Source organism: Bos javanicus, chromosome 3, assembly GCF_032452875.1.
Source record: "Bos javanicus breed banteng chromosome 3, ARS-OSU_banteng_1.0, whole genome shotgun sequence".
Taxonomy (NCBI): Eukaryota; Metazoa; Chordata; class Mammalia; order Artiodactyla; family Bovidae; genus Bos; species Bos javanicus.
In genome coordinates, this window is record NC_083870.1 from 102,857,967 (window position 1) to 102,883,776 (window position 25,810).

The 25,810-nt window shown below is 49.8% G+C and overlaps 2 protein-coding genes across 7 annotated transcripts; both read left to right on the forward strand.

Annotated features, from left to right (window-relative positions):
• Nucleotides 1-15: 15 nt before the first annotated feature.
• MED8 (mediator complex subunit 8) lies at nt 16-25,658 on the forward strand. 5 transcript variants are annotated; one of them, XM_061412234.1, is made up of 15 exons: nt 16-100; nt 1,683-1,801; nt 2,763-2,907; nt 3,444-3,584; nt 3,779-3,860; nt 4,220-4,468; nt 5,198-5,258; nt 20,887-20,993; nt 23,501-23,560; nt 23,691-23,881; nt 24,101-24,181; nt 24,283-24,339; nt 24,430-24,535; nt 24,618-24,754; nt 24,923-25,658. In XM_061412234.1, the coding sequence occupies exons 1-15, from the start codon at nt 95-97 to the stop codon at nt 25,142-25,144; spliced, it is 1,764 nt and encodes a 587-aa protein (XP_061268218.1). In that variant the 5' UTR covers nt 16-94; the 3' UTR covers nt 25,145-25,658. The 5 variants fall into 5 exon arrangements, with proteins under 5 accessions (XP_061268218.1, XP_061268222.1, XP_061268219.1 ...); XM_061412235.1 differs by lacking the exons at nt 16-100; nt 1,683-1,801; nt 2,763-2,907; ... (2 more) ...; nt 4,220-4,468; nt 5,198-5,258 and adding an exon at nt 20,288-20,372; XM_061412237.1 differs by lacking the exons at nt 16-100; nt 1,683-1,801; nt 2,763-2,907; ... (3 more) ...; nt 5,198-5,258; nt 20,887-20,993 and adding an exon at nt 21,698-21,771.
• On the forward strand, nt 5,749-20,252 carry LOC133244704 (transmembrane protein 258-like). Of its 2 annotated transcripts, none has more exons than XM_061412244.1 (3): nt 5,749-17,320; nt 17,927-17,973; nt 20,167-20,252. In XM_061412244.1, coding segments are annotated over exons 1-3 (270 nt in total). In that variant the 5' UTR covers nt 5,749-17,098; the 3' UTR covers nt 20,168-20,252. The 2 variants fall into 2 exon arrangements, with proteins under 2 accessions (XP_061268228.1, XP_061268227.1); XM_061412243.1 differs by lacking the exon at nt 20,167-20,252 and adding an exon at nt 19,546-19,757 and having other exon boundaries at nt 13,907-17,320.
• Nucleotides 25,659-25,810: the final 152 nt, after the last annotated feature.

Sequence of the window (25,810 nt, forward strand, 5' to 3'; positions counted from 1 at the left end):
CGGAAGTAAGTGGGAGGGTCGAGTTCTGGCTTTCTAATTGGCTGACTTGGGAACCGGAAGAGGAAGTGATTGACACCGCCCCCCCGCCGCCGCAATGCAGGTGAGGACCGGTTTGGAGCTAGTGACCGCTAACTAGCTTTGGGTAACGAGACAGAAAGTGGGCTGGCCGAGGAGAGAGTGAGGAGTTAGGGCTGAGAGGACGGGGTCGAGACCGCGACTGTGAGATAAGGGGACGCGCGATGGGGGCGAGGACCTTTAGAGAGGGATGGGGTGGAGCCCGGCTGACAGGAGACAGAAACTGCAGTTAAGTTGGGACGGAGAAGGCAGCACTGTCTTGCTAGGGTGTGGAAAAGGATCAAGTTGTAACTTGGGAAGGTGCAGTCCAAGAAAGATGGCTGAAGAAAGAGGTGGATTGGGCTCGGGTCAGGCCCCAGCCTAGGCTGTTGGATGTCGACAGAACAGAGAATCTGTAATTGGAGAGAAGCCCGAGGGTGGAAGGAATTGTGGGACCGTGGTGGCCAGAAGCCAGACTAAATAATCTGAGACCGTGGGTGGAACCCGGCTCCTGTCCTGCACGTTCGGGGTTTTGCAGTTTTGCTTCATTCTTCCTAGTGTGTACCCCTAGTAGTTAAAGGGTGAAATGAGATAAAACTGGAGATCGTAGACGTAAAGGAAATGCCATGAAGACCCCTCCGCTTTTAATATAGTTTGCCTAGTGCTTAGGGGCCTGTGCAGCTTTGTTGTTGTTTTGTTTTGGTTTTCATTTGTCACTGTTTGTTGCACAAGAGTAGTTGTCAGTACATCAGTGGCACCCCACTCCAGTACTCTTTGTCTGGAAAATCCCATGGACCGAGGAGCCTAGTAGGCTGCAGTCCATGGGGTCGCCAAGAGTCGGACACGACTGAGCGACTTCACTTTGACTTCTCACTTTCATGCATTGGAGAAGGAAATGGCAACCCACTCCAGTGTTCTTGCCTGGAGAATCCCAGGGACGGGGGAGCCCGGTGGGCTACCATCTATGGGGTCGCACAGAGTCAGACACGACTGAAGTGACTTAGCAGCAGCAGCAGCAAGCTTGAGAAAGGGGCACAGGAATATTGGTACAGCAATAAAGTGAGTGCAGGTTGATTTAGCAAGGAAGAGGTTGAAACAGCAAATGCTGAGGGAAGAGGAAGGTGGGGGTGGCAGAGGTGGTGACCGTGGCAGTATTCAGAGGAGCCTTTCTGTGTAGGTAGGTTTTCAGAGATTATGTCATTGCCAAGGAGAGCCAGGTTCACAAGGCAGGTTCTAGAACAGAGGACGCCAGAGGATGTATGCTGCTGAGGTGTCCCAAACATAATAAATCCCAGGTATTACATCTGGTGAAAATTGTCCAATGAGGGAGAACAGAGAAAAACCAAGCCTAATATAGGGAAACAGTCACGCCTGGATTAAAAGCAATGAGAGGAAGGAATCAGTAGGTAAGAGGAATTGCAGTCAGATGAATGGGTTTAAAGGTCTAAGGGTTGATGCTATCTGTGATCCTAACACCAAATACAGTAAACAACCTGACTCTCCCTGTGCCAATGAGATTCTGTGTCACTGTACTGGTGTTGCACACTGTCACCCTGGCTTTTCAGCCTTCTTCTATATGCATCATCCTTACACTTATCTGAGTAACCAACCTATTACTGTTGGCTCAGAGGGAGGAAAAACAGCTTGAGGCATCATTAGACGCACTGCTGAGTCAAGTGGCTGATCTGAAGAACTCACTGGGGAGTTTCATTTACAAGCTGGAGAACGAGTATGACCGGCTGACCTGGTAAGAGTTGCCAGGGCAAGCTGGGGAGGGCTCCATGGGTGGGCTAGGCCCCCTGCTGGATAGGGTATCTCCAGCATGTATCACTTTGCCAACATCTTTTGATTTAAAAAGAGCTGGGTTTCCCAACATTTAACACTGAAGTTGGCCTTGGGCCCCAATTGTATGGGAAGTAGAGAAATGCCCAATTTCTCAACCCAGGTTCTTTCTAGCTTTTGATTCTCCCTGTTTGACTTCTCCAGGATGAGGTCCTCCTGCAGTGGGTCCTCCCACTGCAGTATTCATACTGGATTTCTTGCACGGGTGTTGCCAAGTCTTTTAGGTCCAATCTACTCAGAAAGTTTGGATCTGGAAAGGGATCTTTCACCCAGTTTCTGAAGTTCTAGTGATTAATAGTGTAGCCATCATTCCTATTTTGCCATTGTCCAGGGATAAGTTCTAAGACGCACTGTGGGTTCCCGAAACTATGATAATACTGAATCCTTTTCTGTATATACTGTGGGTTTTTTCTTTTTTTTCCTATACTACTTGTGTGGGTATACAATATGGATATGCTGGACAAAGGGATGATCAACATCCCGGGTGGGACAGAGTGGGATGAAGCAAGATCTCATCATGCTCCTCAGAACACCTCCCAGTTTAAAAACATGGATTGTTTATTTCCTGGATTTATCATTTAATATTTTTGGACTGTGGTTGACCACAGGTAGGTGAAACCTCAGAAAGTGAAACTTAGGATAAGTGGGGACTGCTATAATAACCTGTCTTTTTTCTGCATCTGTGTCAGAAATTCAAAGTGTATCCCTCTTTTTAACCCCATAATCCCTGTGAGCCAGTCTAGTTCTTGCCCAGGCCAGTGTAGGGCTGTGAGTGTTTTGGGGGTAAGTCTGGTTATTCCTAGTCCAAGGGACCCTTTTGAGGCTCCTTTACCAGGAACATTCTGACATCTTCTTACCACCACCAGGCCATCTGTCCTGGACAGCTTTGCCTTGCTTTCTGGACAGCTGAACACTCTGAACAAGGTCTTGAAGCATGAAAAGACACCACTGTTCCGCAACCAAGTCATCATCCCTCTGGTGTTGTCCCCAGACCGAGATGAAGATCTCATGGTAAGAGGAGGAGAGGGATGCAGCTTAGAAAACAACGTTCTTACGTGAGGACTGACAGCACAGTGGTTGGTTTCTATTCTAGAAATTTTGAATATGCAATAATGTATGGCAATAAGTGGGGGCTACATTTTGGAGGCCTTGCTTTTTGTCCTTCTGGAGTTTGGGAGAACCACTCCCAAAGAGTGCTAAATTAACCTGAGGCCTACAGCACCAAGATAAAGACCTTTTCCCTCTTTCCTCCACCTCCTGTCTCGAGCAAAACGTTTGTTTTTTGTAACCTTTCCTAGTTCAATCTTTGATTAAAATGTGGCAGAGAGGGGTTTATCCTTAGATCTGGTAGAGATGGGGTGTGAGTAGATAGAGTTGAAGGATGGAATGAGGGGAATGGTGTCTTAGGAAGCCAGATATTATTAGTCTCAGGTTGTGTTTTCCCTGAAAATGCAGTGTTTGCCTGTGGAAGGAACTATGTGTATATCAGGCCAGAATTGAATCTTCTTGGAGTCCACAGTAGGATCAATAAAATCTGTGTGTTACAGAGGCAGACTGAAGGACGGGTACCTGTTTTCAGCCACGAGGTGGTCCCTGACCATCTGAGAACCAAGCCTGACCCTGAGGTTGAAGAGCAAGAGAAGCAGCTGACCACAGATGCTGCTCGCATTGGTGCTGATGCAGCGCAGGTTGGACTGAGTCACTGCCCTGCTGCCCTACACCCTCGAGTTTTACCATGAGAAGCTGAGTATTCCCACTCCTGTATTGTAGGGTATGGCAGTTGGTTATGCCTCCATTGCCCCTGAAATAGCTCAAAGAAGAAACTTTCCTGTAATCATTTCTTGCTTGCCCTAATTTCTGTACAAACTTACATGTGTTACAGAAACAGATCCAGAGCTTGAACAAAATGTGCTCAAACCTTCTGGAGAAAATCAGCAAAGAGGAACGAGAATCAGAGAGTGGAGGTATGGAGGGATTGGTGGCAAAGTGGTGGGGGAATGAGGGATAAGATCATTGGAATAGGAAGGGTGGTGTAGGTAGTGGTGAAATGAGGATGCAGGGATGTGCTGTTTAGCCAAGGGTATGCATCTATTCTGTTGGCCTTCTATATGTCAGGCCAGCGCTGGGGCAGGTGGAGAAAGGAGCAAAGGGAGAAGGGCGAATTCTGAGATGGTCATGGGGGTCCTCTGGCTCTTCCTCTGGGTTGCCAGGAAGTCTGGATGCTACTGAAGTCAGAACTCCAAGCCCTGGCACTCATACTGGTGCTAAATGAAGTCCAGGGCCAGAGGCATACCTCAGGGTCTCCACTTACCTTGCCTTTCAGGTCTCCGGCCGAATAAGCAGACCTTTAACCCAGCAGATACCAACGCCTTAGTAGCAGCTGTTGCCTTTGGAAAGGGGCTTTCTAACTGGAGGCCTGCAGGCAGCAGTGGTCCTAGCCAGCCAGGCCAGCCGGGAGCTGGAACAGTCCTCGCAGGAGCCTCAGGATTACAGCAGGTGCAGATGGCAGGAGCTCCAAATCAGCAGCAGCCAATGCTCAGTGGGGTGCAGATGGCCCAAGCAGGTCAGCCAGGTAAGGTGACAAAGATTGGCTTGGTGACAGACCTTGAGCAGGGATGTGAAAATAAACTGGGTTATCTGCCACACTTCCCCCTTACCCCATCCCCAGGGCTGGAGAGATTCTCCTTTTCTCCCTTGGACTGTGACCTGGAAAAAAACTCTTGAGAGTGAAAGTCCCATTTGAAACTCTGTTAACAGACACCAGACAATGAGAAAGAACTTTGACTGAAATTGCCCTTAGCTACCCTTCTGTCCCCTTTAACTTTGGGTAGGTGTATTGTCAGTGTCTCACCCTAGGTATTAGGATCATTGGGTAGGTGTGTTAGGAGTTGACAAGCAGGCAGGTTTTCCAGTGCTATGCGTATTCCTTGCTCTGTATACTGTCTCTTCTGCTCACTCTTAGTAATTATAAGAACAGTCTGGAGGAGTTTGGATATAAGCAGCTAGAAGAAATATTTTCTTCCAAGCTGTCTAGGCAAAGGGACAAGCTCTCTTTTTCTATTAGGGGAGGAGCAGGAACCTCCAGGGATGTGTTCCAGCCCTTCCCACTATTCCTCGTCCTGACCATCTTCAGGTAGAGGGCTGGGCAGAGAGCCGTACCTCAGCCTTGTCACCCAAGGTCAGATGCCACAGATTCTGAGCTGATGGAGGAGGTGACAGAAGGGAACCTGGGAGGCAGCACTTCTGATTTATGATGAACATCTGACTATGCTTCAGGTATCTTTCTTCATGTTTTTTTTAGGGAAAATGCCAAGTGGGATAAAAACCAACATCAAGTCGGCTTCCATGCATCCCTACCAGCGGTGAGTGTGAGTGGCAACCTCCACTCCCAGGTGTTCTTTTCAGAGTTGGGCAGTGAAACTGCCTTTTGCCCAAAGCTGACCTGGATGGGTACAGTGAAAAGAACACAGGCTTTCGGCCACAGACAGATCCCATCTCCACTGCCAACTAGCTGTGTCACCTTGGGCAAGTGACCTACTTTTTCTGAGCCTGTTTTCTGGTTTATAAATGATGATAATACCTACCTCATAGGGTTGTTGTGAGGATTAAAATGGGAAAACGATGTAAAACACTTAGCACAATCTATGAAATAATGAGTATTCAATAAATGAGAGTTTCTCCAGCCACTTCTTCCCACTGTCCCCTCCTCAGTCCTCGATCCAGAACTTGCCCTGATCTGAGACTGCTTCATGTCTGTGGTGAGCTGATGGACACAAGATCGTGGACCGCTCAGCTTTGTTTGAAATCCTGTGCTATTCTGTGCTGCCAGAGATGGTGACAGCTTCTGTGTCCCTAGAGGCCCACTGCCTCCACAGGCCTGGCTTCCCAGATTCCAGCCTGGCCATCTCTCCAGGCTGCAGGTGACGAGGCCTCTGGGCTGAGACAGACCATCCACTTACAAGTCTGGAGAAGCTTGGGCCTGCTCTACTCTCCATCCTCTCAGAAGCCAGTTCAGCTCTCATCTGGGAAATAGTCAGAGTCCCCTATCCTTTACCCAACCCTGGGCCTGTGAGGGAAGATGTTGAAGTCCCAGTAGATGGGAGCTTCCTCAGGAAGTGGCTCTGCCAGGCAGGGCTACATGAGAAAGGGTTTTGTGAGCATGTGAAAATATCCCTTGTTCTCCAGACCTTTTTTTTTTTCTTTCATATTTTGGAGGGAAAGAGGAATTGCACCTCACACCGTCTCTCGTCATGGTTGAGTCATCCTCAAAGTATGCCTGGTTCCTGGGCTCAGTTAGCATGGCTTTTCTCCAGTCCATAGAGCCAGTAGTTCCAATAAGGGTCAAGTGGATGGTGGGAGGTGGCAGCCGCCAGCACTTTTGCCTGCTTCTATAAAGCTGGAGAGGAGAGTGGGCTTGGGTCACCAGCTTAAGCTGCCTTTCTTGGCTCTCCTTTGCAAGCAAGGGCAGGAGTTGAGTCAGCAGAAGTGGACCAAAGGATTGCTCTGAATAAAGTTATTTAAGTTGATGACCACTGTGTCAGGGTTATCTACAGCAGGTAAATTGAGAGAGCTATGTGGGGATTGGAGACTACATGTCAGAGACTTTCAAGGTTGCTGCAAGGCAATATTTGTAAAAATTTTACTCATTTATTTGGCTGTCCTGGGTCTTAGTTGCAGCCTGCAGGATTTTTGGTTGCAGCAGGTGAACTCTTAATTGCAGCATATCGGATCTAGTTCCCCAACCAGGGAGCAAACCCAGGCCCCTTACAATGGGAGCTCAAAGTCTTAACCACTGGACCACCAAGTCCCAAGGCAATTCTTGTTTGTTCTCCAATAAAAAGTTTTCTTAGGTTTTTTGTTTTTTTTTTTCTCTTATCTGTAGGTTTGATCTAAAAGTCCTGAGAGGTAATAAAATGGCCTGCTCATTCCTCCCAGCTGCCTTTTTTCTGTTCTCTTCTGTCACGTATTAGTACTTAGGTATTTGTTCAGTGCCAGGCAGGACTCTGCCAGGCTGTGGCAGCAAAGGACTGGAAAAGCAGTCACAGATGTCACATCCATTCTAGTTCCATCACGACCAGAAATGTGTCCACACAGCTCACTGATCATAGTACACAGAGCGTGGAGAGTCCTGCCGTCAGCTCTGAGGCAGTGTCAGGGGTTTCCCCACTACAGCAGGGCTGCCTTAGCGATCTGTCAGCCTGCTCACCTGTTCCTTCTCTCTTCCGTTTGCACTGGAAATACCCGAGCTCACTGTCACATTGGATAGGATTCAAGGTGTGTGTCTCCAAAACCCCTGGAGTAGCTTGGTGACCACTGTCCTTTATTCCACCCAAAGATTCCTTCCTGTTGAAAGTTTCTTAAAAACTTTCAAACCTATTGAAACCAACCCCAAGTGTCTTTGTTGTCTCAGACTAATAGCAATGTCATTCCCAAAGTACTATTTGAAATGGATTCCTTGCCCTCCCAGAGTTGAAGTGCCCTCCTGTCCCAAGAGGAGCATACTCGGGACCCCACCTCCATCTCATGCCCTTAAGCAAACCGTCCTTACGTCTGTATTCCCTCTGAGAGGACATGCTCTCGTTCCCAGCGTCCCAACCCCGGGTCCTCTGGAGTGCACAAACCTAGCAGCGTCACCAACTGTGGGGCTCATACAGCCCAACAAGTGTCTCAGTGGAGAGCATCTCCCACCCCTAACACTCATCCCTAACGGAGGGTATAGAGAGAATACTACAGAGTTTCAAGAAGAGCACATTGACCTGCTGCCCCCTTGCTCAGGTTTAAGATAAAAAGATGGCACTCTTCCTCCCTTCTGGTAGTGTTGTCCAGTTTCTGATGTTTCTGTTTTGCCTGGGGCCTGTGCTTGCTTCTACTCTTGGGGAACCGGGGAAAATGAGATTAGGACACACCATTGTCTCCCAGGTGTGTGTCTGGGATGGCGAAAGAAGCAGCAGCTGTTAAACTTAAGTGCAGCACAGAGGTCATCCTGTTGAAGGTGGAGGCTTACTGCATCGGTATTTGCATGACACCCATTGCTAGGACCGCCCCCTCTCCAGCTCTGCCCTGAGGCTGGGACTCTCATTGCTGAACCTCTCTTTTGCACGTTGCCCCAGTCACCCTGTTTTCTTCCTCTGCTGATGTCTATTGCTGCCCTACCTAGTTAGGTCATGTAACTTGACCTTGCACTTTCTTGGGAAACAGTCAAGGTAGATAGGTTTCAGCTAAGTGCTCCTTCAAACTCCATAATCAGTCCTGGTGTTTGGACTGAACCAGAGCCGGTATAGTGCCCACCTCCTGTCCTGCTGTTGAAGGGAAGAAGCTGATCTCTGCAGGAATGCCCTAGTGCAAGGCCAGTCCCTTTCCCACCCCCTTCCCACCTCCCCCAGGCAGCTGGGAACAACCTCTCCCTTTGTCTAAACTTCTTGTACAGAATAATCCTCCTTATGGACAATGTATTCTCTGTGCCTTGTGGACACAGGAGCCGTGTGAGCTGATCCCAGCACCAGGCAGGACGGGGGCGGAATCCATCCAAAGGCCACTTTAGATCAGCTCCTGATTACTGTCTAGAGAAACCGCCAAGGGATGTACGTTTTCTTCCATCTGTTCCAAGTTGTGGGGGTTAGCCTATTGAAGTTTAGCAGTAGGCCAGGAGTAAGGCTGGGGGCTGTGGTCCCTTTGTGATTCAGTCTGGAGGGTTCACTGTACCAACTTATGGAGGCTCAATGTGGCTCTGGCCTGACAGCCTTGAACACACAGAGGCTAACATTTGGAAAGAGTTTACCACCCTGCAGGTGGGGCTTTCTAACTGAAACTCCAGTCATTGCTTCAAGATGTATTTTGTCCTACGGGACAAATTTCCTCTCTTCTTCCCTTTAGCTTCTGTCTCTTACTTTCTACTGAGGCAGGTTCTGGCTCTCTGTTGTCACCTCTTGATCAGCTCACATGCTCTCAAGATATCACCTACCATATGTACATGGCAGTTCCCCCAAGTACACAATGGACAAGGCCCCTGACTTCCCTGGGCCTCAGTTTTCTCACCTGGGTGCTCCCAGTGATACTTCCTAGCTTTCAAGTCTCTGGCAATGATTCTGAAGCCTGTATATCCCCAGGCATTTTTCATTTTCCTCATCACATGACTATGTTATGATAGGCAAAGTTTTTCTTAGACTAGCCTGCCAATCCCTTGAACCCCTCCAAACTGTTTCTAAAGTTCCCTGTCACCTGCAGCTTAAAATACAGACCTCCCTCTGGACCACTTCCCTAAAATTATTTCCTAACTTGCACTAGTTCTTTAGTAAAAGTTACAACAGAGATAAATGCATTGAATGCCAGAGGTCACCTTCCCACTCAGGCATCTCTTTCTCTCCTCTGGGCAAGATAAATGTACCAGAGATTCCCCCACCTAAAGACAGCAAATTATACTTTTCCACATGATAACCTTCCCCATGGAATTGAATCCAAGGCACCACGGGCTGCTCCCCTTCCTGTGTTTCCTCTGCCATGTCATTCCCTTCCCTGCTGTTGCCCAAATTTCCCTCCTTCATGGTCATTTTGATAATTAATCTTCCGTGGCCCACAACCCATGTGTAGACCATCCTTGTTCTTTTGTACTCATTTCTCTAGGCTGCACACATTTTCATGACCCTGGTTAGTATCCTTCCGTGTTAATCCTTGAGCCCACGTCACCACTCACTTGACTCTCAGCCATGCTCTTGAAATACAGAGGCTACCACCACCATCTTCCTTCACGCCCCGTACTCACTCTTTAGCCCCACTTCCACTCTTCCTCAGGAACTAGCCTGTCTCAGATCACTGTTGACCTGAGAGCTAAATCCAGACTTTTTTCAGTCCTTCTGTCTCTTACTTATCTCCATGGTTTTAAACAGTGCTGGCCATTGCTCTTCCACCTTTTCCCCTTCACTGACTCCCACTTCTCTGACCATCCCTTCTCTGCAGGTTTTGGCCTTCTGTCCCTCTGCCTGCTTCTTGAATGTTGTTATTCTCCAGGACTCTGTTGTTAACCTTCTTTTCTAATTCTACTTGCTGTCTCTGTGACCACCACCTTTATGTACATAACTCAAACAAGTTTTATCAGACAGCCCAGACCTCTTTGCTGACATGCAGATGCCTATTGCGTATTTCTGCCCCTATGATCCACAAATACCTCAGGTTCTGAATGTGTCAGTCCAATCATCTTTCCCTTCCAACCTGTTTCTTTTCTAGTATCCTAGGTGTGACCTAAGCCAGGTCTATGGAAACTGTCCTAAACACTTCCCCACTCTGTGTCCCAGCACTGCCCCACCCCCTACTCAGTCAGATACAAATCCTGTCAATTCTGCCTCCCCAAGATCCATCCATCCTGCCTTGTAGTTTAGGCCTGGAGCCTCGCCTTAAAAGTATTGTTTGGATGCCCTGCATCCAGGCTTGCCCACTCCAACTCATCTTCCATGTGGCTGCCAGAGATTTGTGCAGATCTGATCAAATTCAGTTCAGTTCAGTTCAGTTCAGTCGCTCAGTCGTGTTTGACTCTTTGCGACCCCATGAATCGCAGCACGCCAGGCCTCCCTGTCCATCACCAACTCCGGAGTTCACTCAGACTCACATCCATCGAGTCAGTGATGCCATCCAGCCATCTCATCCTCTGTCGTCCCCTTCTCCTCCTGCCCCCAATCCGTCCCAGCTTCAGAGTCTTTTCCAATGAGTCAACTCTTTGCATGAGGTGGCCAAAGTACTGGAGTTTCAGCTTGAGCATCATTCCTTCCAAAGAAATCCCAGGGCTGATCTCCTTCAGAATGGACTGGTTGGATCTCCTTGCAGTCCAAGGGACTCTCAAGAGTCTTCTCCAACACCACAGGTCAAAAGCATCAATTCTTCGGTGCTCAGCCTTCTTCACAGTCCAACTCTCACATCCATACATGACCACAGGAAAAACCATAGCCTTGACTAGACGGACATTTGTTTGCAAAGTAATGTCTCTGCTTTTGAATATGCTATCTAGGTTGGTCATAACTTTCCTTCCAAGGAGTAAGTGTCTTTTAGTTTCATGGCTGCAGTCACCATCTGCAGTGATTTTGGAGCCCCCAGAAATAAAGTTTGACACTGTTTCCACTGTTTCTCCATCTATTTCCCATGAAGTGATGGGACCGGATGCCATGATCTTCGTTTTCTGAATGTTGAGCTTTAAGCCAATTTTTTCACTCTTCACTTTCACTTTCATCAAGAGGCTTTTTAGTTCCTCTTCACTTTCTGCCATAAGGGTGGTGTCATCTGCATATCTGAGGTTATTGATATTTCTCCCGGCAATCTTGATTCCAGCTTGTGTTTCTTCCAGTCCAGCATTTCTCATGATGTACTCTGCATAGAAGTTAAATAAGCAGGGTGACAATATACAGCCTTGACGTACTCCTTTTCCTATTTGGAACCAGTCTGTTGTTCCATGTCCAGTTCTAACTGTTGCTTCCTGACCTGCATACAGATTTCTCACATTACTGATCACATTACTCCCTTGATTAAAGTCCTTTTGATAGTTTCCTTCTTATGGTTCTCAAACTGGGGTCCACATACTGGGCAGGTTGGTAGGGGCAGTGAGCCAGGCATACTGAATGTTATAGGGTAGAGCTCATCCTAGCTGCCCATTTTACTCGAGGGTAAGTAACTTAAACAAAATGCAGAATTATCAGGCATGCAGTAAGGAGTAAGCAGACTTTGGGGAATTACCACTAGTCCGAAGGGTTTCATACTAAGCTGCTAAATTCTCTGGGGATATTTATTCTTTTTTTTACATTTACTGCAGCAGACAAGTTTGAAAAACAGCTTAAATTTCCTGGAAAAGCAAGTCGAGATTTTTGTCATCTAGCTCCCTGACTTCTCCCAACTTAATTTGTGTACTGTCCTGCCACCCAATCTATTCCCATGTTGTACAAATTGCTTGATGTTTCCTGAATGTAACTCTCTTTGGCCTCCCATACCTTTATTCCCACTGTTCCCTCCGCACAGAACATTTTGTCCCATCGTTCGGTGATGAATATCCAATTTTCTTTCGAAATTCAGCTCACAGGTCACACTCTGAAGCTTTCTGAGAAAGCTGTCTGTCCATAGCCCAGTGCCATTTCCACTAGGTGTGGTCAATGACCTGCTCTTTTATGCTGTACATTTGTACCTTGTACAAACTTATCCTAGCTCCTGCTGCTCTTTATTGCCCCCCCAAGTTCAAGCACCCTGCACTGTCAAAGGGTGAATCCAGTTCTTCTATCTGAGAGCTATATTTTCTTCTGCAAGAAATGTGCATGCCTGGCATACATGGCATCTGGCCCACTGTAAACACTTTAAGTGGTCGCTGCTGCTATTACTGTTGTTATTTGGTTGACCTTGGAGAGAGAGTATAATCTAGCATTTTGGTTAAAAGAGCATTTTCTAGTGCCGGGTTGTTCAGTTGCTTAGTCGTGTCTGACTCTTTGCAACCCCATGGACTGCAGCATGCCAGGTTTCCCTGTCCTTCAGTATCTTCCAGAGTTTGCCCAAATTCATGTCCATTGAGTTAGTGATGCTATCTAACCGTCTCATCTTCTACAGCCCCCTTCTCTTCCTACTCTCAATCTTTCCCAGAATCAGGGTCTTTTCCAGTGAATCAGCTCTTCACATCAGCTGGCCAAAGTGTTGGAGCTTCAGCTTCAGCATCAGTCCTTCCAATGAATATTCAGGGTTGATTTCCTTTAGGTTCAAATTCTAGCTGTGCCACCTACTAGCTGTGTGGCCTTCAGCGAGTTACTTTACCTCTCTCTGCCTCAGATTCCTTATTTCTAGGGATGATAATACTAGTGGCTATTTCACAAGGCTTCTGTGAAGTTTAAATATATTAATACATACAAAGCACTTAGGATAGTGTGCCTGACAATAGTAGAAGCTCAGTAAATATTAACTATCCTCAGGGTAGTGTCTGAAAGTCTGCTGTCAGCAATTGTTGCTTCAATCAATCATTGACCAGTCCCTCTGTGCGGAGGTAACTCTTCCTCCCTCTGTAGCTCATCTGTGCTCATAGCTACGTTCACACTAGGAGAGACTCTCCATGCACATTTAATCCCCCACTGTGTGCAGAGCAGACACTGGAACATTTCTGCATTGGCTTGCCTGATGCAATGAGTCATTTCCAGATCTAGTTGTGCGAACTTTCTTTCTCCCTCTTAGTTGTCTATTAAAGCCCAGTTTGGTCTCCTAAACTGTGATTTTGAGTTGAGACCATATGACAGGCTTCCTCACTGGCAGTGTTCCTTTTCACCCCTTCTAAGTTCTATCTGTTCCCTGTCCACACCATTTGAAGACCCAGTTCCAGTCTGCCCACATCTCATCTAAAGGGGGGCCTTCACCATTCAGAGGTCTCCCTGTGCAGCTGGGATGTGTTCTTCTCTGTCCCTGCTCACTCAGTCCAGGCTTAGGTCTTCACCGGTGGCTGTGTGATCCACTGGTTATCGCACACCAGAGCTCCATGCTTGCTCTCTTCCCTTCACAGTCGCCACCAGTCCTTTAGGCCTTGTTTTGCCATGGCAACTCCATGGTTCTTGTCACTATACTCTAAGCTATGGCCAATACCTGCGGACTAGGTGCTGTCTCACACCTCCATGCCTTAAACATGCTTTGCTCTCTCCTTGGTGTGTCTGCCCTCTCTTTTTCTTGCTCCAACCTCCTGTTCACCTAGGGAATAATTCGTCCTCCCAATAGCACCTACTCCTGTGAAGTCTTTATCACTTCCTCCCTTTTACAGTTGACCATTCTTAAATTATACCCGACCTGGAAATGGTGACTGCAGCCATGAAATTAAAAGACACTTACTCCTTGGAAGGAAAGTTATGACCAACCTAGACAGCATATTAAAAAGCAGAGACATTACTTTGCCAACAAAGGTCTGTCTAGTCAAGGCTATGGTTTTTCCAATGATCATGTATGGATGTGAGAGTTGGACTGTAAAGAAAGCTGAGCGATGAAGAATTGACACTTTTGACCTGTGGTGCTGGAGAAGACTCTTGAGAGTCCCTTGGACTGCAAGGATATCGAACCAGTCCATCCTAAAGGAGATTGGTCCTGGGTGTTCATTGGAAGGACTGATGTTGAAGCTGAAACTCCAGTACTTTGGCCACCTGATGTGAAGAGCTGACTCATTTGAAAAGACCCTGATGCTGGGAAAGGCAGGAGGAGAAGGCGATGACAGGATGAGATGGTTGGATGGAATCACCGACTCAATGGACATGAGTTTGGGTAAACTCTGGGAGTTGGTGATGGACAGGAAGGCTTGGCGTGCTGCGGTCCATAGGGTCACAAAGAGTTGGACATGACTGAGTGACTGAACTGAACTGGACATTTATCCATTATGTGACCTTAGGCAGATTACTTTACTTCCAAGACCCTTGATTTCCACCTCCTAAATTGGTGCTATAATCCCATAATATGCTCAGTGAAAGGTACCTTCCACTTAGCATATTTAAAATTCAACTTAAGTAGCTCTTACTTTACTATAGGATAAAGTCCAAGCTTCTTAGAAGGGCATATACAAGGCCTGCCAGGCATATAGTCAGCACTGAAATGCCAACACTGTTCTCCTTCCCCTGAGCAATCCCTTACACTCTCCTGAGAAATCTTGTGTTTATCACATAGCATGTTAGACTATTTTGATTACAACATAGTACAATTAAACTAGCTTAACTGAAAAAAAAAGAGAGACCCAATGGATTTGGGTTATACAGATGGGGAGTTGAAGGGTGACTGGCTCCAGGCAGGTCAGGGGCTCGGTGTTGTCTCAGCTCTGTCTCTGCATTTCTCCACTCTACTACATATAGCTCATCTTGTGGAAGAACTCTCCTGTTGCTTGGATTCTGTGCCATTAGAAGCACGGAGGGAAATGGAGAGAACACCATGACTAAAGCACCAGTGGGGCTGGGCAGAAATTCCATAAAGGAAATGAAAGCAGGGGGATGGGAAAGTATCTGAATGCAACCGGACTTAAAGCTACAACAGTCCACTGTGTGTGGTTTTATCTCTGCAGACAATTCACAGATATCGTCCCCCACGCCCCAGCCCCCACCACAACCAAACCCCATCCTTTCTCCTAAACTTACAGTACTGTGTTTCAGATTGCCTGTGGAAGGGGCCATCTTTCCTCAAACTCAGGATATCCCAAACTGCATTCACTCCCTCCATCCTGCTCCACAGGGTTATCCAGCTTGCCAGCCTGGCTGTCAGTTCTGGTCCCATCCCCTCTTCTCCCTTCTTGCTCCATTGCCCTAGGTTAGGCCCTCACCGTGTCACACCTGTGCCTCTGAGCTGGTCTCTTTGCTGGCCTCCCTTCCTCTGCCTTCCTCTTGATAATCTCACTGTCACCAGGTTTTTCTTTGTAAATAACAATGGGGATCATACCAACCCCTTAAAAATCTCCAGGGACATCTCAGTACAAACAAAACTCCTCTTTCTTTCATTCAAAACACTTCATGATTTGGAGCCATCTACTTTTTAACCTAGCATATGAAGGCCTTTCATTCACTGGATCCTTTCACCAAATAGAACTGCTTCCAGTTCCCTGCTCCTGTCCTTTTCTTCCCTCCATCCACCCCTTTGTCCATGCTTTTTCCTCAGCTTGAACCATCTATGTTACTTCCACCTCATTTGCTGTGTCACCTTGAGAAAAAATCCTTCGCCCTTTCTGATTCCATCCTTTCCCCATCTGTTCAGCAGTGATCACAGTACTTGCCTTAGAGAACTGAACCATAAGAGCATATGGGAAGCAGCTGGCCCCATGCTTGCCAGGGAAAGTGTTGTATTTTCTCTCTCCCCCTTTTGGCCTTTCTCTCACATCTTCCAGATCTTGCTAACTCTCTTTCGTCCACCTTGATAATCTCCCCTGGTTTGTCCCCTCACCAAAAGCCTTCCCTTTTCTCTCTCCAGAACTCTTCTAGCACATTTTATCACAGCCCTTTCCCCCAAACTGAATTTTTTTTTAAACCTCAGTTCAGTGAACACTGAACAATACTCATAGGGTGTTGGCACTGGCTACCTACAACAGATCAGGCTTTGTCTCCCTGACCTCTCACGGGTTCAGGCAGCCCCCCAATTCAGATAGTATGATGAGTGTTTGCATGCAGTCTCTCTCTTCTGCTGGCTGGATGTCCTTCCTTCAGCCAAGGTCCCAACCTTAGGCAGAGGACACCAGCGAGCTGACTGAGGCCCATGGACATGCAGAATCATTAACCGACAAGCCCTTCCCCTCATCTTCATTCCTCTGTCCTCAGGTTGCAGCCCTCCCCTCAGCTCCTCTGTGCGGATACAGTTAGAAAGTGCCCTTTGTCCCTTACAGGTGGGGAAGGGAGAAGCTCGACATAGGGCCCGGGAGACTGCTTCCATTTCTACCTGCCACTCCTGTGGCCTCTCAGCCTCTGACCCTCAGTACCTGTTGTTCTCAGCCATTTCGCCTGTCGCCCCCATACCCTGTTCCCTCCACTGCTCCACCGGCTCCCTTGCAGGCGCATACAGATAATACCTTTTACCATTTTTTCTTTTCCTGCTTCTTTGATCTGGTTTCCCTTTAGATTTTTTTTTCCCCAGAAACACATAAAACCACATGATCATGGAAATAAGAGTTGTTAGAGTTCAGTTCATACAGATGGTGGTTTTCAGACTGAACCCTTGGAGAAGGTAAATCAGTAGTTTATCTTCTGGGGAGAGAGAATGGAGAAAGGCCCATGTGAGTGAGGTGTGAGTCAGAGAGGGTGGGGCCCAGGGGAAGTTGTCACCTCACTTCCCTTTAGTCAGGAAGGCTCCATGAATTTCAGGGGGAGTTTCAGCTGTTGGACTTGGTATTCTTCCCTACCCACATACACATCTGGCCTTTATCCTTATCAAGAACGACTTCCTGGACTCTTTCAGCTTCTCCAGTTTATCAGCCTGCCTCCAGTGTAGGTAGCGTCCCATGGACCCTCTTACCTCCAAGATCTTCCACCAGCTTCCCTGCAGGTTCTAAGTGGTCCCATTTCCTAGCAGTGCATTGACAGACTTACCCTTCTTTTCTGTATATTTCAGCCTATAAGCTGTTTTCCTGAGCCAAAGTCTAAACCCTGTGTGTGCCGTATCTCATTGTCTTCTACACAGCACATAAACACGCTTAAGCCTCTTTCCATTAAAAACAACCCTTAGAGGAGCAGTGGATTACCCTGAGCCCAGCAAAATGGAGCTAGAGGCCATGAGTAGATATACCCGTCCAGTGAACCCAGCTATCTTTCCCCGTATGACTGTGGTGCTGTTGGCCGCTGACATGTTCTTCACCTCCTGGTTCTTTGTTTATAAGGTCACCTCCACCAAGTACACTTGGCATATCTACAAAGAACTCCTCATCTCTTTGGTGGCCTCACTCTTCATGGGCTTTGGAGTCCTCTGCCTGCTACTCTGGGTCAGTGTCTTATGTCTGAGCTCCCAAGGGTTTCAACCAAGGGTCCTCACTGAGTCCTTCCTTTGGTAAATTAATTTTTGGTTTTTGTTTCTACTATTGCTGGAAGTATCCTACCTGCTGCTCACAGTAAAGGCATATATGTGAAAAAACAAAGTCAAAACCTTTAGAATCAATCTGGAGGTGAGAGTCAGGCACTGATATTTTTAAAACTCTCCAGATGATTCTGGTGTGCAGCCAGGGCTAAAAAAGATAAACAGCTAAATCCAGACTTTGTAGCAGGCCATACAGAGCTCTTCATGACTGACTCCTGCCGACGTGCCCCCCTTACCCATTCGCCCTCTGGACTGGAGACTCCCCAGAACTCCCCATGCGGGCCATATCTCCTGCTTCCATACCTTCACACACATGCTTCCATCCGCCTGAAAACGTCTCCCTGCCTTCTTTAACACCCAGCTTTGGTGTAATTTCTATGAAGCCTTCAAGAACTAACCCCCACCTTGGAGTAAGGTGCCCCCCCCCCAACCCCTGCTGCTCTCTTAACCCTCTTGGTTTAACTCACCTCTTGCTATTGTAACTGTTAATTTATCTATCTGTCTTCTTTTCTAGACTGTGAATATTTTTCAGGAACCCCAGTGCCTTGGAGAAGCCATTTGGTAGGACCTGGTTTGGTGGTCTATATCAGATATTTGAAGGTGTTTTCTCCCAGGACTAGGACTGGAACTGAAGGAAGTGAGTCTTTGGCCATGTTCATGTAGTCAGTGGGCATTTCCTGAGGGCTTGCTATGGTCATTCATCAATACCAGTGTGGTCCAGGTGACTAATGGATAGTGGAAGATCTCTCTCTGTGCCAGGTGGCACAGTGGTAAAGAATCCTCCTGCCAAGGCAAGAGATGCGAGAGATGTGGGTTTGAGTCCTGGGTTGGGAAGATCCCCTGGAGTAGGAAAGGGCAGCCCACTCCAGTTTTTTGTCTAGAAAGTTCCATGGACAGAGGAGCCTGGTGAGTGACAGTCCATGGGGTCGGAAAGAGTTGGACAGAATTGAGCACAGCATCCACACACACATCTCTACCATATTTAACCTCAGGAACTGTTTCATCATTTGTAACAGTCTGCTTTGTTTGTCTCTAGATGGACACTTAGTCTAAACCTCTCAATAGTGCTCTCCAAACAGTGCTTTGCACAGTTTATTTAGGAAGTATTTGTTGAACAAATGCTCATTAATCGACATACAAGAATATACCTTCTTGCTTCACCCCTTGGCTATGAAATGTCGAGGTAGAAACAGTGCTGAGTACTTTACCTGGGTCATCTCCTTTAATCTTCACAATCTAATGAGATAGGTGCTGTTGGAGGTTCAGCCACTTAACATTAAGTCATGTAAGTACTAACTGGAGATTTAAAATCAGGTCTTTGGAGTTAGGTGTGACCCCCAGGGCTACTGAAGTATACCTAAAACAATAAATATTTATTGACTCAACTGATACTGTCATCCCAAGGCAAGTAGAAAAGCTTTTGAATTCTTACTGTCTTCCCCACTTGACTCTGGGTCCCTCGACCTCTCTTCCCCTTCTCATTTCTCATTCACTCTAATACTCTGCAAACACTGTGGAGGGGCAGATGAGTCCAACATTGGTCAGATACTAGAGGTACAGAGACAACCAAAATATTGGTCCTTGCTGAGAAGAACTTACAGTGAAGGGGTATGCAGATAATTGCATTGCAGGAGATTGTGAAAGCGAAGGGAGGGACTGCTTTATTGCCTGGAAAAGCTGCTTTTATCTTGAGTTAGGAGACAGGGCTTGGAGGTGTGGGTGTATATGAAAGATGCTGATATCCTTGGGGAACAGTTAAAGCATAAGATGTGGCCCAGGAGAATGCGGGGAGGCTGAGGACCAGATCAGATAGGCCTTCAGGTACAACGCTAATTAGTCTGAGCTTTTTGAATATCTGAATTCTCTTGCCATTTCCTTTCAAGGGTAGGTACTGGTAGGTACTCTGTGGACTGGATCAGAACTGTACTTTGGCTCTGACCTCTTAACTCTAAGACTACACTTCCACATAGCTTGTTGTTGTTCAGTGGCTAAGTGTCTGACTCTTGCGACCCCATGGACTGTAGCCCACCAGGCTTCTCTGTGCATGGGATTTCCCAGGCAGGAATACTGGAGTGGGTTGCCATTTCCTTCTCCAGGAGATCTTTCCTAACCAAGGATCTCCTGCATTGGCAGGCAGGTTCTTTACTGCTGCAGCACCAGGGAAGCCCCTCCACAAAGCTGCATTCCACTGCTGATGAACACATTGTTTCTCCCAAACCGCCACCTCCTCTGAATTCCACGTGTACGTCAGACAGTCCTGTGCACAGTTACTGATCACTGTGTGCAGTTATTAGCACTGATCCCGGAGCTGCTGGAGATACAGATTTCATTTTGCTGAAACCTAGTCCTCAACCCCAGTGGTTCTGTAGAGTTGGTGAGTGTATGGCGTGAGGGGGGTTCAGGGAGCCGGATAGACAACTAAGTGTACAGAGTAAGACTAGCTGTCTCGGGGAAACCTCCAGTGTCTATTTTTCCAACCCTGTCAGTTTCCAGACCTTCTTGGGTGAGGGTGCTCTCTCACCTGCCCCCGCCCCCCCACCCGCCAAGTACCCTCTCTCACTGGCTGCCAGTGTGAAGTGATTTGGCTAGACAGTAAACCCCATGTGAGGACAGCAAATGCCTTGTTCATTGATGTGCCACCAGCAATTAACCCCATCTTGCACGTGGTAGGTGGTCAGTAATAATGTGGATATTTACTAACACAGGTCTGATAGTAGCCTCCTCAAAACTCTTTGGTTTCTCCTCTGCTTCCAGAATAAACCAAACTGCTCCATTTGGCCTTCAACATTCAGCCACAGCTGGCTTCATTTCCCCTTTTTCCTTTCACAACCTTGAAGAGGCCAGCGTAGCCAGTGATTCATTAATTTCCCCTGCCCCGGGCTACTTGTATTCTCCCACCTCCGGTCCACACGGTCCTCTCAACAACTCCAAAGGCTGGGCTCACCCAAGTTTATAGGATGGTAAGGAAGCTTTCCCCACACAGCGGCTCCCTGGGCTGAGACCTTCCCGCCGACCGAGTCCACTATCGGGGCATAGAGAGGCTGCCTGCACCCCTCGGGTCCCACTCTCTCGAGAGGGAGCTCTCTGAGGGGACGGCTGACCCCGGAACTTGCTCCAAGGTCCCAGGTTGGGTGGATCGGTTACGAATAGAAGCTGTCGTGCTGGTGGACGAATCCCAGAGGGTCCAGAAGGAGGCCACGCAGGGGCTAAACATTAGGAAGGCGCAGGGTACAGCCTGGGCGGGCAAGGGCCCGGGGCCAGGCCGCGCGAGCTGACCGAGGCGGGAGGCGATGCGGCGGAAAGGGGTGGGGAGCTGGGGCTGGGCGCGCTTCCTGCCAGGGGCCCAGCGGCCCGCCCCTGCCTCCGCCCTGCGGGCCCAGCAGAGCCGGGGCTGGCCGGCCCCTCCTGCCTCGACCAGAGGCCCAATCAGCGTGCGCCCCCTACCCGGCCCGCCCTCTCCCCCTCTGGTGACAGAGAGTCGGCCCAGCAGATGAGGAAGTGGCAGGCAGGCTGGCCCTGGGGACTGCTCTCCAGCCTTGCTCCATCCCAGCCCTCCACGACTGCCCGCCTGGCCCCCACTGGTGAGTCGGGACCTCCCAGGGCGGGCTCGCCACGTGCCCAGGCCCCTGACCCGCTGGGCCACCCGGCCCGGCCCGGCCCTGCCCTGCCCAGGCTGTGGGCGAGGCTGTGCCTGTGGAGAGTGGGTGGGAGGTCCCAGCTCTCCGGGGCTGGGCCTCCCCAGCAGCCTCCCTCGCGCCTGGCCCCCATTTGCTTGAACCTGGGCCTTCCTCCACCACCTCCTACTCTGGCCCCTCTCCGTCTCTTACTCCTCCCTCCCCTTGGCGCCCTTTTGCACCCCCGCTGCTCCCTTTGCCTGTCTCCTTTTCCCTTCCATCCATCTTAAAGCAAGGAAGGACCAGACCGAGTTTCCCTACTGGGGACACACCCAGACTCTCCTCAAACTTGGGGAGAGGGCCTTCCAGAAGCCTGGAGCCACCCCTGACCTCCAGGGTGCCTGCGTGTGTGGGGTGGGGGAGGTGAACTTGGGGATGGTGGCAGAGAGAGACTGGGAGATAACAAGCTGGCAAGCTCCCATGGGTCGAGGAGGAGCTGTGTGTTAGAGCACATGCTTCTGGGCAGGCCTTACCCTGGAATAAGCAGCCAGCAAAACTCTGTGAATGAATGAATGATGACTGCCATCGGTGAAAAGAGAGTTGCGGGTGTGCATGACCCCGGGTAGGTCTATGTCTGCACATGGTGTGGGTGATGTTGGCTTCATTCACCTGCAGGTGGGCTGTGTGAGTTTATGTATGTGACCGCGCTCATCTGAGACTCACAGACGCGAGAGGAAACCTGCATGTGAGCACAAGCCCTTGCACATGGTAATGCGGCTCCTGTGAAGGAGCATGTGTGTTTAGGTGTGTTTGCCAGTGTGCGCGTAGCTAGGAGCAGGCCTGAGTATTAGAGACCGTGCATGTCAAAGTCCACAAAGACTTGTCCGGGTAGTGTGTCAGACAAGGGCAGTTGCAGCCGGCAGGAGGCAGGTGGGCTCTGTGTGTGCATGCGTGTGCTGCCACTGGCGAGTTGTCGCAGGGGCGGAGGGAGAGCTGTGGCAGGGGCTGTGTGTATGGGACGGCTGGGGGCCTGACCGAGGTGGGGCAGTTGTGGGTGGGCGTAGAGGTTGGGGGAGCGTCTGTGAGATGTGTGTGCAGCCCCCGTGACTGTCAGAAGTTGTGTTCTTTACTTGGTACCTGCAGGGTTGCTTCTCTGGGTGGAGGGAACCTGGCCAACCCAAGTTAACACAGCTCGCAGAGCACCTGCTGTGCTGGCTGTTTGGGGAGCGCCTTGCCCCTTGGGGGCTGTCTGTCTGGAGTCCCGGGCTCTCCTCCTGGCCAAGGCTTTTGTGTCCCTTTGAGCCCTCCCCCGACATTCCTTCAGGCTTGGAGAGGGAGAGGGCCTAGTCAATTATGAGCCCTCCTTGAGGGAGGGGAAGATTCCTGAGACCTCTCCCACTCGCCACCTCCTCACATGCCACTGGCTCCCGGCCCCTCCCTGGGAGAGGGGGTGATGGTACCCATTCTGAAGTAGGACAGCCTGAGAATTTATGGCTCATTTAGGAGAGGATGCCCGGGTATGGGTTTTCAGCAGTTCTCTTTGGGCAGAGGCTAGGCCTGTGGCAGGAGTCCAAGTTTTTGTCTCAAAACCTAGAGTTCATCTGACTGATCCGGGGTGGCTGGGTGGGTGGTGAGTCCTGCACTTTACTTGGCTTTCTCAATCCTGGTGGGTCCTCCAAGCACTGACCTGTGACCTGGACCCACCCTCCACCTCGGATGCTGTGCTGTGGGGGTGGGCAGAGGGCGGGGCTGCTGCCAGATCTAGTCAGACAGGTGGAGCCGCCAGGGCAGGAGTCTCAAAGAGCCAGGCTTCTGGAAAGGAAGGGTGAGAGGAGAGCGTCTGAGACAGAGGAGAGGCTGGAGGTGAGAGCCCAGGAGGGCAGAGGAGAGCCCGAGGGAGTGTCTCAGCAGGGGGGAGGAGGGAGGGACAGTTCCTGAGAGGACAGGAGGGACCATCCTGGGAGCTGTGCATCCTAAAATGGGGCAAGAGAAATCAAAGGGGAGGACCTCTGGAGAGGTGAGAGACTGGTGAGGAAGGGAGAGGAGGGTCGTCCCAGAGATGAATTCCCTGGTGGTAGGAGGTAAGCCTCTGTGGAAGGAGACCAGAAATTGAGAGTCCTCTTGTGGAAGAAAAAGGGAGTGGAAGTCAGAAAGTAGAAATCCCTGGAGAGGAGCAGAGTGTGAGGAGGGGAGAGAAAGGTGTGGAGAGAAAGGGCAGAACAGCCTTTCCCAGGCATGCAGGATGTGTGGGAAACAGATCCCCCACACACCCCATCCCTGCCCCCCATGGCCGCCTCCTCGCTCTGGTCCCCAGCAACTCCTTCCTCTCACTGCTCTGTCCTTTCTGCAGCAAGGTGTCTGGAACTGTCCTGTCTGGTCTGTGTTCTGTCTATGGGTCAAGGGTGAAATTGGGGGTTGGGGGGGCGGTTGGGGGAACAGTCAGCCCTCTCTGACACCTATCCTGACCTCGCCAGAGCCCTTAGCGAGGATGGAGGCTATTGTGAACCTGTACCAGGAGATGATGAAGCATGCAGGTGAGATGCTGTCTACTAGCCCTTCCTCCTTACAGACCCCTTGACCCTTTGTGACCTGACCTCATGTCTGCAAACCTGGTGGGGCCTGTTTGGACTCTGTGACCCTTCCTTTTTTGACCCTTATTCCTAGATCCCCGGGTCCAGGGCTACCCTCTGATGGAGTCCCCCCTGCTAATGACCTCCATCCTCCTGACCTATGTATACTTCGTTCTCTCACTGGGCCCTCGCATCATGGCCAACCGGAAGCCCTTCCAGCTCCGTGGCTTCATGGTTGTCTACAACTTCTCACTGGTGGCACTTTCTCTCTACATTGTCTATGAGGTAGGCCCCTGGGATGCCTCAGCTTTATTCCTCCAGGATAATGGGTGGGCCCTCGGGCTAGAGGAGGCATCTTCTTTCCAGAGAGGCTCAGCTCTGTTTCTCCATCTAGAGCAGGGGTGCCCAACCTCCAGGCCATGATTGGGGACCGCTGGTCTAGAGAACAAAAGAGATTTGGAGGAGGGAGGGATGTCTAGCTCTCTAATCCACACTTCTTCATAGTTCCTGATGTCTGGCTGGCTAAGTTCCTACACCTGGCGCTGCGACCCAGTGGACTTTTCCAACAACCCGGAGGCACTGAGGGTAAGTGGCGGCGGAGGCCAGGCCCCAAACAGCCAGGGGTAAGAGCACTTTGGATGTGCCTTGGCTCTTGGCAGTCCTAAGGATGTCCTGACTTCTTACAGATGGTTCGAGTGGCCTGGCTCTTCCTCTTCTCCAAGTTCATTGAGCTGATAGATACAGTGAGTAATTTCGTGAGATTTGAGAACGTGTGGGGAGAAAGATGTGAGAGGCCTTGGCTCTGAAACCCCTTCCCCCTACAATTCTCTCAGCTGATCTTTGTTCTCCGGAAGAAAGACGGACAGGTGACCTTCCTACATGTCTTCCATCACTCAGTGCTTCCCTGGAGCTGGTGGTGGGGGGTAAAAATAGCCCCAGGTGAGTGGTGAAGGCCACTGGGGGAGGGACAGGTACTGGGGACCAGAGGCTTGACTCTGCTGACCCTGTTGTCCACTCACAGGAGGAATGGGCTCTTTCCACGCCATGATCAACTCCTCTGTGCACGTCATCATGTACCTGTACTATGGACTGTCTGCCCTTGGGCCTGTGGCTCAGCCCTACCTTTGGTGGAAAAAGCACATGACAGCCATCCAGCTGGTGAGGGGCCCGAGCCTGACCCACAGTCGTCCCCCCGACATTTGGGTTTGGACCCTACCTTTATCCAGCCTACCTCACCTTTGACCCCAGCCCTCCCCACTGTGTTCTGTCCCCTTGCTCTCCAGTCCTCTCTCCCTGTGTCCTCTGACCCATGCCTTTTGGTCCCAGATCCAGTTTGTCCTGGTCTCGCTGCACATCTCCCAATACTACTTCCTGCCCAGTTGTAACTACCAGTACCCAGTCATCATCCACCTCATCTGGATGTACGGCACCATCTTCTTCGTGCTCTTCTCCAATTTCTGGTATCAGTCTTACACTAAAGGCAAGCGGCTGCCCCGTGTATCTCAGCAAAATGGAGTTCCAGGTACCACCAAAGTCAAGGCCAACTGAGAAACATGGCCTAGCTTGGTGCCCACCTAAGTGCCTCAGGACTGCACCTTAGGCAGCAGCTGTCATTGTCCTCCCCAGCTACACCTGTGACCAGGGCTATGTGGTCAGGACTGAGCAGCAGACAGCTCTCTGCTTCCCACAGCTGGTACACAGAGACCACCGCTTCCGTTCCTCCCTGACTTCTCCCGGCCAGCCCCAGGGATGTGGCCTCATTGCCCTCTGCCACTCCAGAGCCGGGGGCTGAAAGGGCTGGACACTTACTTCCCCCTCCCTGCCTTACACTTGGGAGAGGAGCACTCAGGGCTGGCCCCCACCAGGGTCTTGTGGCCTTTTTCCTCACACTGAAGAGGTCAGCAATAATCTGTCACTGTGGACCCAGGCTCCCCACTTCTCCACCCCACAATGAAGTAGGAGCTTCTTGGCCAAAGGTCAGGGTGGGTGAGGGGCCTGGGAATACAGCCTGTGGAGGCTGCTCACTCCTTTATGTCTTTATTAAAAGTGACAGAGGAAAGCATGGTGGCTGTGTGTGCACATGTGTCAATGGAAGAGTGGGTACAAAGCCTGCCAGCCTGTCTGCAAACAGGAGGGATGGTCAAGGTGCCCACAGGATGGATGTTTCTAGCTCTCTGATCATAGTAGGGAGGAGCCTCTGGGAAGGCTGCTGGC

Coding starts and splice junctions, on each gene's coding strand:
- MED8 (XM_061412234.1), top strand. Junction 20,994..23,500: donor TGCCCGCCTGGCCCCCACTG/GTGAGTCGGGAC, acceptor TGACCTCGCCAG/AGCCCTTAGCGAGGATGGAG. Junction 23,561..23,690: donor GGAGATGATGAAGCATGCAG/GTGAGATGCTGT, acceptor CCTTATTCCTAG/ATCCCCGGGTCCAGGGCTAC.
- LOC133244704 (XM_061412243.1), top strand. CDS start 17,099: ATGGAGCTAGAGGCCATGAGTAGATATACCCGTCCAGTGAACCCAGCT. Junction 17,321..17,926: donor TCCTCTGCCTGCTACTCTGG/GTCAGTGTCTTA, acceptor CTTCTTTTCTAG/ACTGTGAATATTTTTCAGGA. Junction 17,974..19,545: donor TGCCTTGGAGAAGCCATTTG/GTAGGACCTGGT, acceptor CTGCATTGGCAG/GCAGGTTCTTTACTGCTGCA.